This window comes from Talpa europaea (genome assembly GCF_964194135.1).
Source record: "Talpa europaea genome assembly, chromosome: 3".
Lineage (NCBI taxonomy): Eukaryota > Metazoa > Chordata > Mammalia > Eulipotyphla > Talpidae > Talpa > Talpa europaea.
The window spans coordinates 54974342-54998459 of NC_140069.1; the positions used below are offsets into that span (position 1 = coordinate 54974342).

At 35.5% G+C, this 24118-nt stretch overlaps 1 protein-coding gene across 1 annotated transcript in view; it reads right to left on the reverse strand.

Annotated features, from left to right (window-relative positions):
• Positions 1 to 1160: 1160 nt before the first annotated feature.
• Positions 1161 to 24118, reverse strand: part of YTHDF3 (YTH N6-methyladenosine RNA binding protein F3) — a gene marked incomplete at both ends in the record, with an annotated part of 40344 nt that continues 17386 nt past the window's right edge. The window contains one exon of the mRNA XM_084230556.1: positions 1161 to 1289. Coding sequence (XP_084086682.1) covers positions 1161 to 1289 — 129 coding nt within the window. The remainder of the gene's footprint in view (positions 1290 to 24118) is intronic.

Genomic DNA, 24118 nt, shown 5'->3' on the forward strand with positions numbered 1-24118 from the left:
ATTTTGGCCATGTGAGAGTTTCAGTGGCTTTGAGGAGAATCCAGAGGACCTACGGGTGACTGCAGAGAGAAAACAAACATTCGCCAAACTAGGGCAAGAACAAATTCTTCTCCATCAGGATAACCTGGACTGCTAGGGAGAGTGGGGGGAGAAACGTTTGATGCACTGAAGCTTTCAAGACACAATACAATGTGTATTCTCATTTAATTCTAAAAGAAGAAAAATCTGAGTGAGGATATTTCTTACTTTACAAACATACGTTTAAGTAGTAGGTGTAGAAATGAAATTGGTTTTGAAGGGGAAACTAGAAAATCTGGGCTAAAAGTCACTACCTGGGGCCTTGGGAAAGCATAGCAACCCAGCCTATTTCCTCACCGAGAAAACTGGAAGATGAGATTAAGTGACATCAAGGTTCCTTCCAGCATGCCAAAGGACTTCAGGGAAATTCTCTGTATTCTGCCACCAAAAATGACCCAGAGAATATCCTCTTTATTTATTTTTGTAAAGATTTTTAAAATTTTTTTAAGATTTATTTATTTATACAAGCACTGGGTACAGTCAGACGTGCGGGAGGGTGAGAGAATTCACCAGAGCCAGAGTGGGAAACAGAACAGGCAGACTGACGAAATACACTGCTGAGGGGAGCAGTGGGCGGCAGGAGAGGTCTGCGCGCCATGTGGGACCCTCCTCTGGTGGCCGGGGAGCAGCCGGGGATTGAACCGGCTCTGCAGAGGCTGAGGGCAGCTTCGCAATCCAGTGCTCAACCGCTGCGCCACCAGGGGAGGCCCTGAAAAGAGTTATTTTATGCATACAAGAAGTGGGGTACCGGCCAGAGGTGTGTGTGGGGGGGGTGTGAGGATTCACCAGAGACAGAGTGGGGAACGGAACAGGCAGATCTGCTGAAAAACACAGCTAAGGGGAGCAGCGGACGAGACGGGAGAGGTCTGCTGCGCCATGTGGGTAGCTTCCCACCTGGGGATCGAACTCATGCTGCAGTGGCTGTGGGTAGCTTCATAGGTTGCGTTTTAACCCCTTGCACCACCAGGGAGGTCCGAGAATATCCACTTTAAATGAGAATCCTCTAGCTGCCCTCTGGAGTCCCCCCGTGTGTATACCTAATCTCAGGTCTGCTTGAGACCCTGTCAAGGCCAAACCTATTGTCAAATGAAGCCCCTTTTCTGCTTGAGGAGATGAAAGAAACCATCAAGAACCAGGAGAATGTCGCTAAACTGTAGGCACAAGTGCACATTGGTGGGAAAGGCACTGCTTGAAGAAAGATCATAGAAAAGCTACAAGAGATTATTTATAAAAAGTTAGAGGTAAAAATCTCTCTGGTACTGAAGAGGTGAATGTAGTCACAATCCAAGGAACAGTGAACCACTTTAAAACCCCAAAGTTCAGGCATCTCTAACAGCAAATGCTTTACCATCACAGGGCATGCTGAAACAGAAGTGCTACCGGTATTTGAAACCAGCTTTGTGCAGACAGTCTGATGTTTAAGGAGAATGGCCAAAGCTCTGCCCAAACCATCTGTGGGTAGAAAAGCACCACTTGCTACTGGAGAGTGTGATAATGCTAAAGTTCCAGATCTTGTGGAGAATTTGGATGAGGCTTCCAAGAATAAAGCAAACTAAATGGCGTCAACTTCTGAAGATGTTACCGGGTGCTGCTATTTTATATTATGGCTGCTTTTTAAAATTTTGTTCATGGATCCGATCAAATCTAAATCTCTAGTATTTTTAAGTTTGAGCCCCTAGGACATGCAGCTCATTTCAGTTTTCACTTATACACAATTCATTCTCTGCTGCTAATTAAGCTGAAGAAGCCTAGGGAAAATGTTAGAAGCAGGTTAATAAAATTCTTTGCCTAGTAAAAAATACATAAATAATAAATGAGAATTGAAGGTAAACAGGAAGAGTGGAGGGAGAATTCAAAAAATGCAGTCAGACAGTCAACTTGCCCCTTGGTAAAGAAAGTAAGTCACATGCCTTTTTGTTGAGCAATAATTACCAATATCTACTACTCTATGCATCGCTAGTTCATAGACCGACATCAGGTTCCCAAGTAATGAAGGCCACGAGAGCATCAAGTAATGAAGACCATTAGAGCATCTAGAGTAATGACTTCATTTGTCACAGACTAAGAAGGGGCTTGGTGGAGTCAACGACTCATTCAGCTAGCAGCAACTGAGCACTTTACGTGCTGCGAGGTCTTTAAGGCATAAAGAAAACAAAGTTCCTTCCCTTGTGAATCTCAGTTACCATTTTAACTCTCAATATGGTAAGTCATACACGAATAATTTAAAAAAAGTTTTGTGAAGAGAAAATAGGTTAGAAGACAGAGAGACAGTATTTCAGATATGGTGATCGGAAACATACTAAGCAAATTATTTAGCAGAACGCTGTAGGAGAGAGTAGGTATCTTATGCAGAGAGGATAGAAAAATGCTGGGGTGGGAATATATCTGAAGTTTGTGGGCAGACCAGAGAACCAGTGTGGCTGGAGAAAAGCCACAAGGCAGAAGCTGTGTGAGGAGAGTCCTAAGAGGGAATGCAGGCTGTTGCTAGTGGTGGGAATGAAAAGTACTGTTTTGGGCAATAAAGAAACAGCCTAGGAAAGTAGAGGGATCACTGGCGACTCAGCAATTTCCTCCGGTTTTTGTTACCACTACCTTTGCTGCCGGATTAGTAAATTTAATTAGTAGTACTGAAAAGAAGAGCAGAGAAGAAAGTGTGAATACTGATGAGGAATCAGACAAGGGTGACTAAGGGTAAAAGCATATACTTCATTTCAAAATATTCCTTTAAAATAGAAATCAAAAAATATTTTGTGAGGTGTTATTTATTTTATAGATTTATCTATCTATGCATACATGAACTGGAGTCTTAGGCCAGAGACGCAGTGGGTGAGAGGATTCACCAGAGACAGAGTGGGGAGCAGAAAAGGCTGATCCACTGAAATACACTGCCAAGGGGAGCAATGGGTGAGACAGGAGAGATCTGCTGGGCCACGTGGGTTAGCGCTGAGACTTAACTCCTGCGCCATCAGGGAGGTCCAACACAAGTAATTTAAATGTTAAATCACTCATCCTTTATTGGCAATAAAGACCAAGTAAATGATATGAGGAGAACTAAAAGTTAGGGGCCAATAGGTCCCTTGTAATAAATATGTTGAGATGTGTATTAACTGTTTTACTAGATCAAGGAGAAAGATTAGTGAGCATCCATAGGAGGTAACAGAACCTGGATGTACTACGGAGTTGCCAAGACAGAGCTGCTGAAGGAGTGATTCAACAGATCTTAAAGATGTCCATTTAGGCAGATGTACAGCAACACCGAAGCAGTGCATTAACAATTTGCATCCCAAAGGAATGGTTCTTTCCAAAGGGAGTGTGCAGTGCCATATTGATATTCCTAACCATACTGAAACTGTTCCAGATTACGTGATAATGCAACACAGGGAAAGATGAAAATCCCCACCACTACTGAGATAATACATGCTTTAAAACTTAGCAATTTTGGGCCTCTCCTGGTAGCGCAGCGGTTGAGCGCTGGGCTGCGGAGCTGCCCACAGCCTCTGCAGCCTGGGCACCGGTGAGGGTCCCACATGATGCAACAGACCTCTCCTGCTGCCCGCTGCTCCCCTCAGCAGTGTATTTCGTCAGTCTGTCTGTTCTGTTCCCCACTCTGGCTCTGGTGAATTCTCTCACCCTCCCGTGCTTCTGACTGTACCCCGGTTCTTGTATAAATAAATAAATAATCTTAAAAAAATACTTATCAATTTTAAGTTTCAATATGATAAATTAACAATAGCTAGGAATACATCAAAAGCTCTTTTGGTTCTTCAATTTGTGTGTGATGAGGTCCTGTGACTAAAGTTTGAGAACTGGCGCCCACCCTACTAAAAATTTTGAGACTCTGTAATTATTGTACAACTATTACAAACAGGTTATCTATTGGTGATTTTATTAATGAATTAGAAGACCCCAAGTATCAAAACCATTCAAGAATCATGCCAAGGCAGTAGATAATGGGCCTGTGCAATACTCCAGTGGTTTAAATATATTCTATATAATAATGAAAACTATGAGGCTTCCATTGAAAAGTTAGTTTCAGTGAGAATGGAAGTTTATCAAACTATAAACATGAACTAAAGGGGAAGGAAAGATTCTGTGTCTATATGTAAGTAAAAATTGGTATTGTCTTAAAGATTTGAATCTTTGTCAGAAAGCTGTTCAGCATGTCTCGAGAAATCTCTTAAAAATCTGTTTGCCTGTTAAAACTCTGTTGCAAGAAAGTACTTTATTTCTACATATATATGCTATTGATAAGCATTCCATTGTTTTTTGTTTTTTGTTTTTTAATGTGCAACCTTTCAAATACTGTCTGGAAAACAACAGGAATTTAAAAAAAAACAAGAAACCGCACACCTATTTGGAAACGTAGGTAAATTAGTGCCCAAAATGTCCTCTTCCTAAAACCTTGTTTTTTTCTTATAAAAAGAGTGTCAGGGGGGGAAAATCAGTTTATATAAGCTCTAGGAAATGACACGTGACTTTTCAAAAAAGGAATGATTTACTCAAGGTATTCCTGACACTTGACTTGGTTTCAATGGTTTTAAATGTAGATACCAGGAATAGTTACCGGGCACATTTCTTCTCTCCAACATTTCATACAGAAAATATTTCTTACAGTTTAAATATTTGAAATAAATATGTAAATGCTTGCACATTATATTTTCTAAGGGGTATGAGTGCATCTCTTTATTACAATTCACAAAAATATTGCAACAGCTTATTATACATGTACACATACAGCCACATGCAGATGTTTAACTTGTTTGATGCAGAGTGAAAAAAAGTTTCTGGACCTTAAACATAATTAAAATCTTAAAAATGAGGTGTTTTAACAATGAGACATTAGTTAAGGAGTATATTAATAAAAGTGATGCATACCTTCAACATTTTAAGATACATATATACCTTCACTCATCAATTATTTATTTGCTATAGGTCCCAGACTTGAAGAATCTGTTGATTCAAACCCCTCATGTTTGTCTTCTGTTAACCACACTTCACCTCTAATACATCGTCTAAGATTTCTCACTGGTGAGAAAACTTGCAAACTTTGTACATTTGTATGATTTTCCTGCCAAATTTTTGGTTTTGTGATCTGTACCTAATTAGACAACTCACCTTCATCAGGTATTTCCAAAGCAGTCATTTCATTTTCAAAGAACAATTCTTTCAGTCACATTTAATGTTTACATATTGAAGTCTCATAATAGAACAAGTACAACTGGCGTAAACAAGCTTATAGACTCATAAATGACTTTTGGTAAACATACAAACATGGGCGAACTAGAACATAGCAACAAGATGCAAGCCCTAATGGTGCCCTCGAAACTAGGTGCTTCACAGAAGAAACCAAAGTTAATACAGCAAGCCAAGCAGAAATAAGCTAAATATATTGGAGATAATAGTTTTAACATTAGCATGCATTATTTTGAGGCTATATTTGTAAACTTTTTACCTCAATATATAATCTTCCTTTTGAATATATACTATCTTATTGTGTGTATGTCAATTACCTATACCCTAAAGAGTGGCACTGATGAAATATGAAGGTAACATACACATTAGTTTTTTCCACTTTGGTTACTAAATATTCACAACGAAGTCCTTACAATTCACTTATATACTTAAATGGCATCAATACCAAGGGGCATTTGTAAGAAAAAAGCCAAAAAATTCCTTTTTCTAATTTTCATCTTTGGTTTTATATTTTTTTGTGGGTTTTCCTAGGTTATTCTCCTATATTTGCTATCCATTTAGTCTAATTTGCCTTTGGTTGGTTCTGCCATCTGCTCTGCTCTAGCAGGATAAACTATGTTGTCATGGAAATCAAAAGTCACAAAAACAAAGGGAAATAATTCATTTTACTAAGGTTTTATTCAAGCATACTGTTCTCAGGATCTTGATGATCTGACAATAAGAACAGAAAGTAATCAAACTTGTACTATCTGTAAATTACATCTAAGCAGTAAAGGTTACCCTAAAAAATCTCCAATGGCAATGAATGACTTGTAATTTTCCATAAGAAAAAGGGTTGTCACAGACCCAGGGATTGTGCTAAATACTTCATGAATAATTGTTTCCTTTAGTAGTTCTGAAATATAGGATCCAATGACATTCTTCTACTTTTATTCTTTTAATCAATAAGGAAATCTAAGCTTGGAAATAGTTTAGTGGACCCAGATTTCCAGAATAGGTCTATTAGCCTCCAAAACTTCTTAGCCAGAATATTATGTAGCAGTTTCAGAATTTTAAAAGAATTCCACACACAAAAAAGTTGCCAAGTTATCTAAATAAACTGCTCATTTTTAAATATATATATATATATATTTTTTTTTTTTTTTGTGGGACCCTCGCCGGCAGCCGGGGAATGAACCAGCGCTGCAGAGGCTGCGGGCAGCCTCGCAGCCCAGCGCTCAACCACTGCGCCACCAGGGGAGGCCCTAACCTGCTCATTTTTAAAGGAAACCATTTGAACCATAAAATAGCATTTAACTCCTACCTCAGGTTTTACAACCCAGCCAAACTTGAATTTCAACTACCCATTCTTTTCTACATATATAAGATCGTTATTTTGTCGTTCTCAAATCCCCTCTGTTCAATCTCTATTATAGCTTCACTGCATGCACAACTGGAATTTAGGGACTAAGTATGAATCTCCAATATACAATATACAAATTGTTCTATTGAAAAATGAGGACAGGAAGGGGGGGATGTCTAATTCTAAAAACGATAAAGGGAAATTGTATTGATAAGCCCATTGGGTTAAGGTTGAGTAGTATTGAAACAGGTTTCTGTATTCTTCTTTAAAAATGCAAGTGTAAGGGGGAGCATAATAGCCCACTAAAGTTGGGCTATAACTTCCTTCCAAAGAGTACAGTATGGGAGAGGGAAAAAGTAACTTTACAATGCTAAACCTTAACACTCTCAGTCAGGCGATCAAGGTATGCACCCTTGATATGTGATGGAAATGGCAGTTTACCCCTTGGTCCTATACCCCAAAATCTCATGACCCCAGTGTAATCGGAGGAAAAGCACTAGAATAATTGCAAAGCAGCAGCAGTACTCTTTTAATACTGTCAACATCATCAAAAACAAGTCAGAGAAATCATCAGAGCCCAGAGGAGCTAAGGAGTCAACTAAAATAATGTGGTATCCTGGATCAGGAAAAAAGGCACTAGGCAAAAGCTAAAATTACCTGAAAGTGTAACAATAAAGTACTAATCTTGGTCCACTAATTGTAATAAATGCACTATATTAAAATATTAGTAATAAGGAAGCGGGGTGCAAGATATTTGGGAACTCTGCACTATCTCTCCAATTTCCCTGTTCCTAAACATTGCTCCTAAAAGATAAAATATATTTTTAATAAAATGCAAGAATTACACAAAAGGACCCTGTAACAAAAAGCACTTTGGATTTCTTGGGACACATTCTGTAGCTTTTTTACAAACACTGGACAAGATGTGGACTGAGGTACCATTTGACTTCAAAATTTGCTCAAGCAGTAGTCATATTTTATTAAATGTATTATCTATACTCTAAAAAATGAACAAAGAATGACTCCTTAAAAATATATTGGTGGGTCTCCCTGGTGGCACAGGGGTTAAAGACATAGTGCTATTAAGCTGTCAAAAGCCACTGCTGGGCATGAGTTTAATCTCCAGCCAGGGAGCTCACACACACATGGAGCAGCAGCAAACCTCTCCTGTCTCGCCCACTAATCCCCTCAGCAGTGTATTTCAATAGATTCACCTGTTCTGCTCCCCACTCTGACTCAGGTGAATCCTCTCACCCCCCACACCTCTGGCCTACAACCCAGTTCTGGTATGCATAAATAAATCTTTAAAAAACTATATTGGTTTCACAACTTATTTTCCAAAGAACATTCATCATTGCTAGAGTAATTCAAAGCCTACAATGCTATTTAAATACTAAATTATAACATTTCTGAACTTAAGAAGAATGGGTGCAGTCTACAACTCTGATTTTACTGAAGTGTGCACTAACAAAGGAAATATTTGTTCAATGTCAACCTCCAGTTATAAATAACTGAAATCTGTTCTTTCAATTCCCAATTTTATCTCCTATACAATAATTTCATTCTGGTTATGAAGGAGAAGTGTGTAGGAAAGACATGTAGGAAAAATCCAGTAATATTTTAAAGTGATATCTAATATCTAAATCTCTGTGCTCTATGTAGGAGGTGCTAGTGGAGTGGCAGGAGAGGGTGTAGGACCCATCAGTTAGGACCTCTGTATTCATATTTTCCCGGGACATTATGTTTTATAAAAATAATTCATTTATATTTTGTCCCAACATTCTACAGTTCTTATATAATCGACAAAATTATGGATTTAGTGGACTATTTCTAAATATTGTACTTGAACTGCCACTACAACATGTGTGATATACAGGGAAAGTTCTGCTTTTCACTATTGCACCAAGAGAAACAAGTAAAAAACACACATCAAGATTCTGCAATGGCAAGTTTTGTGTTCTGAACGAAAACAACCTTGTCTGACCAATGAAAACAAGTGAAACAATCTATTTGTACTTAACAAAATGTCAATCAGAAATCCAGAATACAGTAGATAAAACGTTGTCTTTTCTGGCAGGCAATACATATTTATAAAGATAAAATGGAAAGAACACAAATATGAGTGAACAATTTTTATTGAAACCCTCAAAGATTAAAGAGGACCAAATGGTGAGTTTGGGTACCATAACAGAAAATCTCACCTAACTGTACCATCATTCACAGGAATGAACAAACCCAAACACGACAAAATTCAAATTCTCATGTAATTGCTACAAGTGAATGTAAATGAACTAATCATTTTTGTAACCTTCCTTTAATCGTATGAAAAAGAAGGGACTTTACATGGCATAACAAAAGATATGCAAAACTTAATGAAAACACAATTCTCTTAAATTTCTCAAACTTATTTTTATAGGATGCAGAATGCACTTGAAATGATTAAATGATTTAAGCTGATTCTTTTTTTATTGCAAACTGTTTTAATATCAGCTTAACCCCCATGCATGGTATTCAAAAAAGAACACAGCTTCTGAATTAGAAAGATCATTTAAGTTAAAATGAGGAATTGAGAATTGAAATCAGGAAAACTGGGGTTTCTTTTGAAAGCAATCTTCAAGTACCAATATGTATAGAGAAAGAATACTAATTTTGGTTACATTTTCCCCCTTACTGTTAAATATACAAACTATAATACCTTTCAAAATAAAATATCCACGTAACTTTAAAAGAAACATTCAAACCAGATCTTGGAAAAACATTAAGCAAGAGATTTGCTGGGCCAATAATATCTTAATTCACAATTATTCAAATATTTGATGAAGCATCTCCTGCTGTAGAGCCCAAGTTCTCTCCCCTTTGGTCTCCACAGTTAAGAAACATTCAGTTAGTTGTGCTATTGAGACAACTCTGTGATAATTTCACTTAGAGGAAAAATATTTTGCAGTACATTGACAGACCAAGGAGGAAGAGAAGGTAGATGCTCTGAAGAAAATGTAAATGAGAAAAACAAACTTATCAATTGAAAAAGAAAAACTTTTTCTTTTCCAAAGGAATGCTGCACCCATTTCACTTATTAAAAATCCAGGATAAAGGCACTGGGATGCACACCTCACCACAAATAGCCTACTCAATTACCTTGTACATTTCTGCTATTGCAATCAGTCTGCTTGCTGAATATCACTGTGATACTTCTTACATAGAAACCTAATGTAAATTAAATATTAAGTTTGAATCAGTTTTTAATGTAACTAGTTTTATAAAAATATTCAGAGTTGCTAATAAAGCACCAAGAAAAAAGAGAACCTCAGAGAGCGAGGACTCAAATCCTTCCTACAAGGTCACCCCTTTACAATTTTCTCTAATAGGCCCATGTCAACTCTGACATGTCTTACCTATGTAATGATAGGGATGTGGAACATTGCTGTGGTGACTATATCCAAATGCCAATTTTCATTATAAATAGTAAGAGACATTGTACAATTATTTCATGGCTTACTCTGAAAAAGATAAAATAGGTGCAATTTTCCTTTAAGAAAGTCTTTATTTTGTAATATACCATCAATATTTTGATGTTCCCTTCAGTAAACACTGATAAAACTACACTGGGACTACCAAGGAACTGTGAAGTAGCTACAATTATTTACAAATACTGTATTTTTTCACTTGAATACAGTATTTGTACATTTTAAGAAAACATAGTACAAAAAAATCATATAAATGAAAATCTCAATGAAATACCTGTCACTAAATTTTTGAATTGAAGTGACCAAAGACCATAATAAATGAAACATTTCTAAACATGATGTAAACATAAATGGAGTAATGCAAAACATCAAGGTATTCAAATCTACTATATTGCTATTTTCACCCTTAACATATCTTTCTACATAGTTTTCTCCTTTTGGAACAGTAATATAAGGGGCAGTACATTATCTTCATAACCTTATGCCATCAAATCAATTAATACAGATGCTTGACACATTTAATTATACAAAATCAATTTGTGTGAAGATACAAAATTAATGTTGATATGTAATTAATGAAAAAAATAAGATGTTAAAAAGATAACTATAAGAATATCCAGATATATGCTGTATTCCCATTTATATAGATCTGATCAATAAAACATCAACACATTCACTTAGATACTGATTTAATCCATGGATCAAGGCCATATTTCAAAGTATTTTAAGGATGCCAGGACACTGCAAAAGCTGGAGAAAAGAGTTGAGGAACAGTATATGCTTGCTAAACAAGAACTATGTTTATTTAGCTAGTGAATACCTAGAGTAATAAATTTTTACTTCATGATAGCAATCAGGCTCGCAAACACCCAGAAATAGGAATTAAGGGTTTTAAATGTAATTATAAAGGTCATAAAAAGTCTGATTAGACTGAGGTACATTTACTCAAAATTTTGAGATTCATTAAGTGGTAGCAAACAAAATAATTCCTCAGACAAATGCACATTTTTCAGTATACATATTATTGGGGGAAGGAGGGAAGAATGTGCATTAACTGGTGAAATTCACCAAGCTGCATATCAATATTCTGTTACACCAAACAGTTTGAAGACAAGGGAAATGTTCTAGTATAATTTCAGATTATGTTTCATTTGGCTAAAATAGAGCTTAAGGTTGCTTTGCCATATTAAAAGTTTACTACAAGAATTTTTCACATAAACATTTAGACTTCAACTCCAGGACTAAATATGGCATGATTATTTTGCTTTTAATCAGTCAAGTAGCTAAAAATTGACGATTTAAAAACTACAACAAAGAAAAAGTTGAAGCAGTGTGACTCTTACATCATTGAACCACTTCTAATGGTTAACTGTTAGTATTTAACAAATTCAAAGAGTTAATGAATCCTTGCATTCATTCAGTCTTCTGTGCCTTAGCTAGGATGCATAATTACAAAAGACAGCAGATACTGGTAAAAGCTTCAGGACAGAAAGTGCTTGACGAAGTTACAGTTCTCAAGTGTGTTTGGTGAGAATATAAGGGCAGATGCGCTGATGAAAACCATTACAAGAGTCAATTCTGTGTTAGAGTTCAAAGATGTCACCTTAAGCAGGAAAAAAGCTTTAATAATGTCTTCTTTGACTTATTAGGCATTTCCAGAGTCTACATCATTAGTGTTGCAATTCTAACAGGACATCTTCATATGGTTATTGTTTGTTCCTATTTCTCTCCTGCAAGAAAAACAAAAAACTTGAACAAAATACCATCATTAAAGTTTTAAATTATATGCAAAAATATAATGTAAACTATTCTCCATAAATTAATTCAAGTAATTAGCTTAATACAGTTTACTATCACCTATATGCTCTATCCATAGTGGGATGATTACCACAAAACATCTTAAAATAACTCTAAAAACAAAGACATATTTCAGGAGAATTAAGGCCCTCCCCACAGATCTATTTCCCCATAAGATTTTGCCTAAAGACATTATATTAAAATACTGTCTTGCTAGCCCTTTCAATGAATTTTTGATGGTAAGGTATCAAACTACAAAGCCTTTGTAACAACTGCAAACTGAGGATGAGGTAGGATCAGGAGAAAAGGAAGGAATGCATTAAATAAAAATCCCAGTATTAGTAAGAAATATTTTGAACCAAATTTCCTCTGAATCATGCTTGCATATTCAGCATTAACTTTTCACAAGAAACATTAAGACTTATTAATTCCCCCTAAGAAAACTGCTTGAAGCAAAAATTAAACTGATTGTTGGATGTCTATTAATTTAACTATCATACCTCTGTAATTTGCAAAAAGGATGACTAACATTGTACATGCCTGCCTATCAAGCAAATGCATCATGTAGTTTGTACCATCTTACTCTAATGGGTAATTCTGTAGTTCCTCAAACTTCAGAAAGCATTAGAATCAGCAGGATGGCTTATGGAAACAGTGACTTGGGCCCCAAATGTCAGGGTGAAAGTATGAATCTGTATTTCTAACAAGTTCACCGCTGATCCTGATATTGCTAGGTCTAACAACACTTAGAAAAGCACTTGTGTTTAACACATTATAAAACTTTTTTTTTTTGTTTTCACTACTGCTATTTTATTTCTGCATGTTCAATAATAAATATGAATATACTTTTCCATCTTCTGTGTTGCCATCAGAAAATTTGATTTCAATTTCCAAACAGCATTTGCTGGATTTGGAAGCAAGCTAAGTTAAGTACCCACTGATAAAAGACTGGATAAAGAAGATCTGGTAAATCCACACAATGGAGTATTATTCAGCTATAAGGAGAGATGAAAGCCACCATTTAGAGCAAAATGTAAGGAGCTCCAGGGAATTACAAGCAGCAAAATAAGTCAGAAAGATAAAGACAACATAACTAGATGATTTCATAAGTGTGGAACAAAATCAAGCTGATGACTGATAAAGCAAAATAAATATAGCTACACACAACTAATCACGTTTCAAAAGGATTAAACAAAACTAAAAACCCAACCACATCAAACAAACAAAAGACCAAAAAAAATTATCAACTCCATGAAAAGCCCTAGAAACTAGAAAAATACCAACTCTACGTAAGGGTAAGTTAAACAAAGGGAAGTTTAGTTCAAGGGAAATGTCCATTACATCAATGAGAAAGATTATCCCAATAGGATGGGAGGGGGGCAATGATTGCGGGGGAAGAGCTTAAAAGATCAAGATTAATCAGAAAATACACATATTTACATTATATATATATATAATTTATATGTAGGTTCATGAAAGTAACAGCTCAGAATTGTTTTAGAATCTAGAAAAGTTCAGAAGACTGCACACTAGATAAGGACACTCTTTAGGATACAACTGTGCAAAATGATTCTGAGAACTCAAGTCTTATTTTTAATGACTGATAATTCAAAACATTATTTGCAAAAAATTATCTGCAAATTATCCCCCCTTTCCATTAATAGACCTAGGCTTCAACCAGGCAGATATAAAATTTGAGGGCTTTTGAAAAGTCTGGTAAAGGGTTTCTTCTCACCCTGAGTTTAGCAAAGGCACTGGGCCATATGATCCTAAAGACCAGACCCAGAATTTGGTCTGCAGAGATAAACTCGACCAGGACATTTACAGACAAATCATGTCTTTCTCTTGGGCTTTAAGAGACGAGCTAAGAAATTCCTACCAACTTCAGGCTAGCAAAGACAAAACCTAATACTCTTAAGCCTTCTGAGGGGCCAACAGTTTGCCTGAACATTACAAGTAAATGACTTATTTCCTTTTTATCGTCTACAGATTTATCATTAGTAATATTTCAATAACTAGATTTTAGCCCAAATGAGTAGCAAGTGAAAAAGTCACTTTAAGAAGTTATACCATCCAGGAGGAAAAATAAGGATAAGTACTCAGAACACAAGAACAATGAAAATAAAATTGCTGGAAATGGTGAACACTTGAATAAAGGGAGGGCGGGAGGGAAGAGCTAGCAAACACATACTTTAGATCCAAATGCAATGAAGACAAAAACTTTTTCTAGCTTAGAAATATGATTTTCAAACTGAGTAGTTCAATAATGAATTAAAGGGGGAAATGGCCCCTGTCTTATTTGGGGAGTAAGTTAGGGAGTAGAATATTAAGACCAAGAAATATCTCAAATTAGAGAGCAGGAAAAAAGGAGATGGAAATTATAAACAAAAAAATTACTGAACTGGAAGACAAATCCATGACAAAGTGAATGTTCTAGATATGTGGAAAAGAACAAATGGAAGGAAGAGTGTCAGTTAGATAATAAATTCTTTTTTTTTTTAATAGAGGCTTATTTATTTATTTATTTATTTGTTTGTTTGTTTTGTTTATACATGCACTGGGTACAGTCAGAAGCGCGGGAGGGTGAGAGAATTCACCAGAGCCAGAGCGGGGAGCAGAGCAGGCAGAAGGACCAAAGTACACTGCTGAGGGGAGCAGCGGGCGGCAGGAGAGGTCTGCGGGCCATGTGGGACCCTCCTCTGGTGGCCAGGGAGCAGCCGGGGATCGAACCAGCGCCGCAGAGGCTGCGGGCAGCTTCGCAACCCAGCGCTCAACCGCTGCGCCACCGGGGAGGCCCTAGATAATAAATTCTTAAATTCTTTGATACTTCTACCTATAGAGATAAGGTTTGCTTTTCCTTAAGTGTTTGCTGGACATAGTAACTTGTTCCTTAGAGAATGAAAGGAAAAAAAAAAATCCATTCAAGAAATCAAACAGATAGAACCTTAACTAAATAATCAAAGTTAGTATTATGATGTTACACATGATGGGATGAGAACACATCAATTATGTAGCCGTCTTCTCCAAAACCCTTAACACCTCATTTTAACCACAAGTAAGCAGTGCAAACCAACACTGAAGAACCTTTTATGAAGTACCTAACAAGTACTCTACAAAATGTAAAAGCCATGAGAGATAAGGTAATAGACAAAGAGCACAAGGAGACATGACAAACTGAGGAAATCTAGAAGTCTGTAGTTTAGTATAGTGCCAATGTCAATTTCTTTAAGAGTCTGCATTCCACATGTGAAATCATATGGTAATTGTCTTTCTCTGAATTCCTACACTTAAGCACAATGTCTTTAAGTCCATCCATGCTAAAAATGGCAAACTTTCTTTTTTTCATGAATTATATTCCATCATCTCTATATAATGCATTTTCTTTATCCATTCATATGTCAAAGGGCACTTAAGTTTTTTCAAGTCTTGGTTACTGTAAATAATAACACAATGACCATAGAATCCATCAATGTTAATTTCTTATTTTGAAAAAGTGCACTGTGATTACATAACATTAGTACTAGGGGAAACCAAATAAGGAAATACATAAACTTCCTGTATTATCTCAAAATAATGTTAAAAAAACTCATACTAAAAGTTAGAAAAATATAGCTCCCAAATATACTGCTCCAGAAATACAAAGTAAGTATCTTACAGAGTATTGTTATTTTAATGGCTGTCTGCTTCTCCTTTTGTTTGTGCAGATAAAAGTATTAAATTCTGCCCCCCAAATCAAAACCAGTGAAATAGCAGACTGTAATTTTTTTTAAAGTGTGCATGTTTTAAGAAACAACAAAGTTGACAGATGTACAATGAATGAAAATGAAATGTATATTAGACTCAATTCTTTAGGAAAATTAGTGACTTACCAGGAATAAGAGCTGCTTAGGCTGACCAATGGAACTGGAAAAATTCATGCTATAGAGCAGAACAAGGGCAGTAACAGATGGATAAAACCCCCAGCTGTTTAAAAGCCTGTGCACTTGTTCAGAACCATTAACCATTAAAGTTTACATTACTGAGAAAAGCATCTGACATATTCTGTCCCAACAACATGTTGGATCCCTTTGCATTAAAAGAGCCTACAACAAAGAACATAAAGAAACAGACCAATTCTGAACTATGAAAAAAATTCAAAACCAAAAATTCATCAAGGGATAGGGCAAGATGTGTATCAGCAAATCTCCTAGAAAAAAATGACATATCTGGTACTTGGTAACAGAAGCACTTAAAGTCATTGAAAGGAATACACATGCAACTCTATTTTGTAATTAGATTTTGTAATCTTTACAATAAAATGAAAATAATGAATTTATATTCCAGACTACCATTCACAAGTGGACCTGCCCACTACTGGTATTTTTACATCCAAGTATTTTTTATTACATATCGTATAACCATTTTCCATTTCCTTATGTCATTTCAAATGCAAAAGAGAACATATCAATACTGAATGTCAAATGTATGTGATAGAGTAGAAACCTTTTCATATTCAGTTTTCTGCCAAGAGACATTAAAATCAGTTTTACTCGGAAATTAGAATGCAACAGTTAGTAAACTTTCAAATTAGGAAATGCATGTCAAAATTTTGAAACTATTAACAGGAAAGATAATTCAAGTTACTTACTTAAACAAGTTATTTTATATTCACTTAAAGTCAAATATACATTTTAAGTAATCAGGCATTTGCTGAAGAAAAATAAGATTATTAATTCAATAACTATTCATATCAGAATGGGTATTAAAGACATTATCTCCAACAGATTCTATATAACCAATTCCAAACTAAAAATTCATAACATTATCAGAATTGTAACTTAATAGTCACCCTTCTGTTATGGAGCCACAAAATTAATCTGAAGGGAAAAAAGACCAAATCTATATTACATTAATCAAAGCATCCCCTTTCCAATCTTTGACTTATAAAGATGACTAAATAACAAGTTCAGAAAAAATACTACTGCGATAAAAACTAAGTATTATTCAACATTTTACTAGAGAATTACTCGCAAAATTGGTTGGCTACTTTGATAACAACCTAACATAAAACAAAGCTATTTCAATTATTAAAAAAAAATTGTATCAGGGGCCTCTCTGGTGGCGCAGGCGGTTGAGCACAGCACTGTGAAGCTGTCTGCAGCCTCTGCAGCATGGGTTCGATCCCCACCGCCTGGGGAGATGCCCACATGGCACAGTAGACCTCTCCTGTCTTGCCCGCTGCTCCCCTCAGCAGTGTATTTCAGTCAGTCTGCCTGTTCTGTTCCCCACTCTGTCTTTGGTGCGTCCTCTCGCCCTCCCGCACATCTGGGCTGTACCCTGGTTCTTGTATGCATAAATAAATCTTTAAAAAAAAATTGTATCAGGAATTTACTCTTTGAAAATACTCAATGCAGAACAGCATACATGACTAAAATACATGACTAAGAAATACAGAAGATGTTAGAAAATGAAACTACTTAATGGGGACTTTATTATAATTCAATCTTACTTATTTCTGTGAGGGAAGTGGTAAAAGCTGTATTTTGGAAACTGAACTCAAAGTTCAACTTTGAACAATTTCAAAGCAACTGAAAAATATTCCTGCCTGGAATTAAGAGCTACTAAACTAGAAATCTCATCTCAGATTGTTCCATGACCAGTAAGAATTACTAAGAAAAAAATAATATAACAGGATCTAAGAGACTCATAGGTACATTACAACAAAGATAAAATGTTATTGTTTTTTTAAAGATTTATTATTTATACAAGCACTGGGTACAGTCAGAAGCACGGGGTGGGCGGTGGAGGGGGGGGGGCGTGGTGAGAGAATTCACCAGAGCCAGAGAGGGGAACAGAACAGGCAGACTGACGAAACACACTGCTGAGGGGAGCAGAGTGCGAGACAGGAGACGTCTGTCGCACCATGTGGGACCCTCACTTGTGGCCAGCAATCAAATCGGCGCTGCAGAGGGTGCGGGAGCTTTGCAGCCCAGTGCTCAACCGCTGCGCCACCAGGGGAGGCCCTATTTTTATTTTTTTAAAGGTAAAATTTTCATGAAAGGATCATCTAGACTAATATACCCAGGAATTTATTTTCCAGTTACCTTTATCATTACAATTAATATACATAAATATAGGAAGCTAAAGTAAAAAGTAAAGCTCATTTGTCCTCTTAAATCCTTTCTATTTTGAGTCCAATGAGCTGCCACTGAAACTTCAAATAGTGTACTAACACTTGCTGCCTTCAAGGATGAGAAAACTAGTAAATTTACCCTTCCTCAAAACTTTTCCTTCTCATTCTACCTCAAAACATTTTGTTCTAACTATAATTAAACCTTTTATATTCTATTGTTCATCTCTACAAATGGTTTGGTAGTTCTTAAATACAATGGGGAAAAAAAAAAAACTGGAGGAAAAACAGTAGTGATTAATCCAATAAAGAAAAGCCTGGTGCTCAAATTTTCCAAAAGGAAATTTTTCACAGTATTTATTTATATAACAAATGTTTACTAAAAACCCATATGTGAGGCATCAGGTGCTAGGGATTCAGTAGAAAACAAAGCAAGTAAGTCCTGCTCTCATACAGCTTATGTTCCAATAACAACAAAAATAAGGTATGTTTTCCCGTTTAGCTTATTTCACTTCACCAAGGTCAGTGACCCCAACTAAGGGCTCATTTCATTTGTGGAGATGTTTAAAATTCTGGTAAACACTATGTACAATTAAGACTCTGTGATTCAAAATACATATAAGGCCCTTATTCTATTTATTCTAGTATAAACAGCTACCCCAGGGTCATTATCTTTCCTGTATTCCTTTTTCATTCTGTTGAAATGGCTCTTTAAGAAACTTTTTCATGAAAAATGTAGCTAAGCGCTTGTACACGTAACTACTTATTTTGCAACTACCCCCTCAATGAAATACAATTTTACACTGATATGTAAGAACATTGATTCTATACCTCATGACAAGATTTATATGTGTATTATCAGGGCTATAGATGACTTAGGATAATCTGATTCTCTTTCCTTTGTATGTAATTTGTCTTTAGCAATTTGTCTTTAGCACAGAAGTTTTTAAGATTTTCCTTTTATCCTCTTTCTTTTCTTTTCAATTTCAAATAATCCTACTGGTCACTCAGTGAATTCATTCCTTCTGATAACTTGTACTTTTTGGCCCGGAAATTTCTCTTTATCATTCTTCCCTGTGGGTTTTTCCTGAACTCTTTCAATCCTCCTTAGATTGGACCTCCTCTTTTTCCACATCTTTCACCCATTACATTTTTCATCTCATTTGGAAATTTGACTTGAAATTCCAGATCAGCAACTAGATCTAAAACATGAATATTTTATTAAAATCTGCTTGCTCACTGATTTTTTTTTTGACAATCTTGTTTTCCCCATTTATGTTCTTTTTACATAGGAATTCTCCTTAACACCAGAAATCAATTTTGCTTAATATTTTAAATTATCTTCTGCTGCCTGAATTAACTATTTCTTCTATAGTGGATTTGTCTTGGTTGTTCTTTCATTCAGCTTGGTGTGACTCAAATATATCCAAATCATGTGTTCAAATCTGAGAAAGAACTATCCAAATACTATGATGACTGTCATAGGACTTCTCTTGAGGTTTAAGTTTCACCAATATACCTCACTCTAAAAGAGAGGGCCTGACTTTGTAGGTTTTATACCGTTAGACAGGATATGTTAGGTCAAATTCTCCATAGGGTGCTTTGCTAGCTAGGTAAGTTGGGTATCCAGTTCCAAAATAAACAGTAGGAAAAAAAAAGTCAGTGATAAAGAACTACTGAGAAAAAGACAGAAACGGCTTTTTAAAGTCCCTGTTGTCAACAAGCAAGCTCAAAAATTTAAATAAAAACATAAACAGTGAAAAGAAACATGAAAGAATGCTACCATAATCACAGACCTAAATGTGGGTCATATAAAACTTCCATGAAAAAGCACAGAAAATATTATTCTAATACCCGAGACAGGAAAAGATTTGAAGGTTAGTTCAAAGGTTAGAGCCTTCTAAAACTGTTCTTATTCAAAACTGTTTGGCTGTTCTGTTCTAGGTCGTTTACGCCATTTAGCCAGGATCTTATACGAGTATAAAAAAATAAAACCACTCAAAAGACAATGTGGGTCAAATGAAAGAGTATCAATTATAAGAGAATATCTTATTCTTAGGAAAAATACTTGCAATGTTTTAGGGACACAAGAACCATGATATGTGGATCATAGTCTCATGTTAGACATGAGTACTCCTCATATTATTCTTCCAAACAGATTATTATTTTCAAGGAAAAAAGATTCACTCAGAGTCACATGTTGTTATGATTCAATCATTTTACTGTTATCACTACAGCATCAATATAGTTGGTTGTATTCCTGCTAATGGACATTTGAATTGTTCCCAGTTTTTTGCTATTGTCAGTCGTGCATATTTTCTGAAGTATTTGTGAAGATTCTCTTAGGTGAACTGTTGTCTATTTATAAGGTACACGAAATAACTAATTTTGTAAGAATTGCAAACTACTTCCCCACGTATGATTATATCAAATTAATATGGCCATCCGTAGTAGTAATGATCTAAGGTTTCCCCAATACTTAACATCAAACTTAATTTTGCCAAATGGAAGAAATAGTCTTTGCTTTTCCTTTATGAAAAAGTCTGAATATCCTTCTATATTTATTAGCCAAATTCACTTCCTTTCTCAGCCCATTTTTCTACTGAATAATTCATCTTCTTCATAAACCAATTTATAGTAGTTTTCTAAACATATTCTTGCTACTAATTCTTGGTTACTTATGTTCAAATTTCTCCAAGCCATGTTTTTTTACTTTCTTTTGAACACCTTCTGATGAACAAACTTTAGACAAATTTTACCAGTATTTCCTTTTCTAATTAGTGGTGTTTTGTGTCTTCTTTAAGAAGCCCTACTTAAACCAAGGTCTGAAAGTACATACCTGAGAAAATGTGACCTCAAGTTACCAGAAGCTTTGATGAAGTTCTATCAAAAAGGACAAATTAGCACCCTAAATAATACAGTTAATAAGCAGGGAAAATCCTTCCTGATATGGTAGCTGGAAAGGTCAAATTTCACTACTGACATATACATTTTGCCAGCTCTCTCCTTTCTCACTCTTCAAAGGTTGAGTAATCACAGGTACAGTCAACTTATATCATGATTTTCCAATCTGCACAAGTGCAATGGGAAAAGAAGATGCAACCAACATCAACTAACATCTCTTCCTGGTGCAAAGATGACACAGGAAAAACAAGCCAAAATAAGTCTTGAAATGTTTTTTCACCAAAAAAAGATACTAACAAAAACATTATGAGTTCAGATTGTGGTTGCCAATGGCTAGACAAGGGGGAAGGATGTAAATACAAAAGAATAGTACAAGACAGTTTTGAGAGTGTGACTGAGGTATCCTGATGGTGGTGGTTACATAAACCCACAAATATATTAAAATTCACAGGACTGAACACCCCAAGAGTGAGTTTTACAAGACTTTTTAGAGGATAGGTACACAAATAGTTATAGAAGCTTTATTTACATTCTCCAATAAATTGAAACACCCAAATACCCTTCAAAGGATAAACAAACTGTGGTAAATTCATACAATGGAATGCTATTTGGCAATTAAAAGGAACAAAGAAATGATACATAGCACAACATAGGTGAATTGCAAAAGATTATGCTGAGTGAAACAAGTCAATCTTAAATATTAGTGTGCAATTCTATTTACATAAAACATTATGGTAATTGCTTTATAAATACAGAATAGATCAGTGGCAGGAATCTGAAGAGGCAGAGAAGGGAAAGGTTCAAAGATAAAGAGGTAGCTAAACAGAATACACAATTTTTCATGGAAGAGGAAGTAGAAATAAGCTTGAAACATCTTTGTGCACAATAAAATCAAGATGGACTCTGGATAGAGGGATCTAAAAGGGAACTAGATGTGATAATGTAAGCAAACTAATACTATCAGTGAAGAATTCAAAACCTCAGACACCACACAATGAACATAAAAACAAATCAATCATCAATACAGAAATTCAACTTTGAAAAATTCTCCAAAAGCAGAGAAAAATGATAAAGGTAAGAATCAATGAATTAATGACGCTCAAGGACAAAGACTGACCACATTTTTGACACCAGAAAAAAGAAAATTAAAAGATTAAGGAAAACAGCAGAAACCCATATTGTGTACATTCCATATATTAACAGTACATGTTTATAATGAAAGAAAAAAAATAACCTGTTCACAGACAGTAACAACCATTTTACAAAAAAAGAAAATTTAGGCTGACCTCAGACTTTAACGTAATTATAAATAATACAAAACCGTAACTATAAAGCAAAGGCTGAATGAACAGACTCGAGTGTTATCCCCCAATAAACGATGGTTCATGTATCATGGTCAAAGACCTATTTCTGATCCAGATGTACTTAATAAATATATTTTATTCAATATATTTATTTATACCTAATTACTTGTCCTAAAAAAGTAACAAAATAACTTAGATAAGATTCAAAATAAACACGCTAAAATAAAATGACTAGTGAGTGGTACACTATTAAACAACTTAAATGTAAAATTAGAGTAAAATTTATGAAGTTTAAATAACGACTGTATATATGAACACAGAATATGTAACTGTCATAAATAATTCAACTACAGAATACTCAAATACTAGGACTATATTTTTAGGTTGGTTAGGGAAGAAATGTGGGCAGATACACAAAGATTACATGACCTCTTATTAGTGGTAAGAGAATGAAAAGTTGATAAAAAACTTTTTTGCCATCCATCTTTTCTTCCTGTAATCTCATCCCATTTCAGTGGAATCAACTGTAAGACTCCCAAATCTGTCACTCCCACATGTAGCTGCCCAATCAGAGAGATTTTACTACCTTATATTTCTCAAAGGCATTTTAAAACTAGAACACCCTGAAAGAGAAAACCTTCACCGGCACCCACTTTCCAGTATCAAGTCACTTCTTGTGGCCCACTACTTGCAGCAGCAGTTAAAAGAATTCAAATGCTGAACTCCAAAATCCAGATGCTGCTTTTGATTCCCCCCTTTTTAGAAGTTTGAGCAGGGCCTTAAATAATCACTTGCATTTTTTCAAGGCAAAGTCTCTTACAACTCAGTGCTATCACAATCAAATGAGGTACCTGTTAAAAAGGCAGATAGTACCAGGTGCCTTATCATATACCAGATTTTCTTGGAGTGGGCGTCTCAATAATCTGCATTTTTAAGAAGCACCACAATGGTATTTACATACCCTAAGGTTTGAAAACTACTGCTCTAGGATCATTATTTTAACATTATTCACCACTGAGGAATGTTGGTTCAAACAGTTCACTCTTGTGCATAAAACCTAGAAGCCACAAGTGCACAGACAGAAATGAATCAGTGATATGTTATATCCAAATAGTTAAGAGCCTGCTTTATCTTTATTTCTAGAGAGCTTTCCATAGTAACGAACATAACTTACTGGAGACACTTCTAACTTTATCCTTAGCTTCATTTGAAAAGAAATTTAAATATACTAAGTAAGGAAAATCTGCTAGTTTGCCCACTCTTCCTCCCAAAAATAGGATCCCAATTTTGTTTTGTAGTTTGGAACAGAAAACATTCCTTAGCCTGTCTTATTCTGTTGTGTGCCCAGAGGACAAATCCTGGCCAGTATGATGGAAGCATAAAATGTATAAATTCACAGGTGAATGAAGTCTCCCAAAAAGAATAAACAGAAGTAGAAATCAAATTCTAGTTCAATCTTAAAACCCTTGTCTTCCCAACTCCAAGCTGCCTTATTCAAGTTAAATCTTCCTATTTTGGAATGGTGCTTTAAGTGTACCCATTACAAAAAGGCTCCAAGAGTTTTAGGAAAAAAGCCGTTTGTTTCTCATAAATACAAGTAATATTCAAACTTTCAAAAACTGATGGTTTCAAACTCCAAACATTTCCCTGTAAAAATTAAGATTAATGGTTAGAGCGCCTCACTGGCATATAAATGTCACTTATAAACGCAGAACTCTCTGAGCTTGGATGAACAAGACTCAATGACCTTTTTCACATCCGAAGGGTAAAGAACAGGCAAAAGTAAATTCAGAGGAAGGGCTGCACAAGGGAAGAAAGGAGGAAATGATTCAAATGTGGCATCACAAAGGAATTTATGGAGATGTTTCTTAAGCTTGGTTCCTTCATAGCACAGTACTTAAACACAGAAAAAAGAATTAAAAGGCAC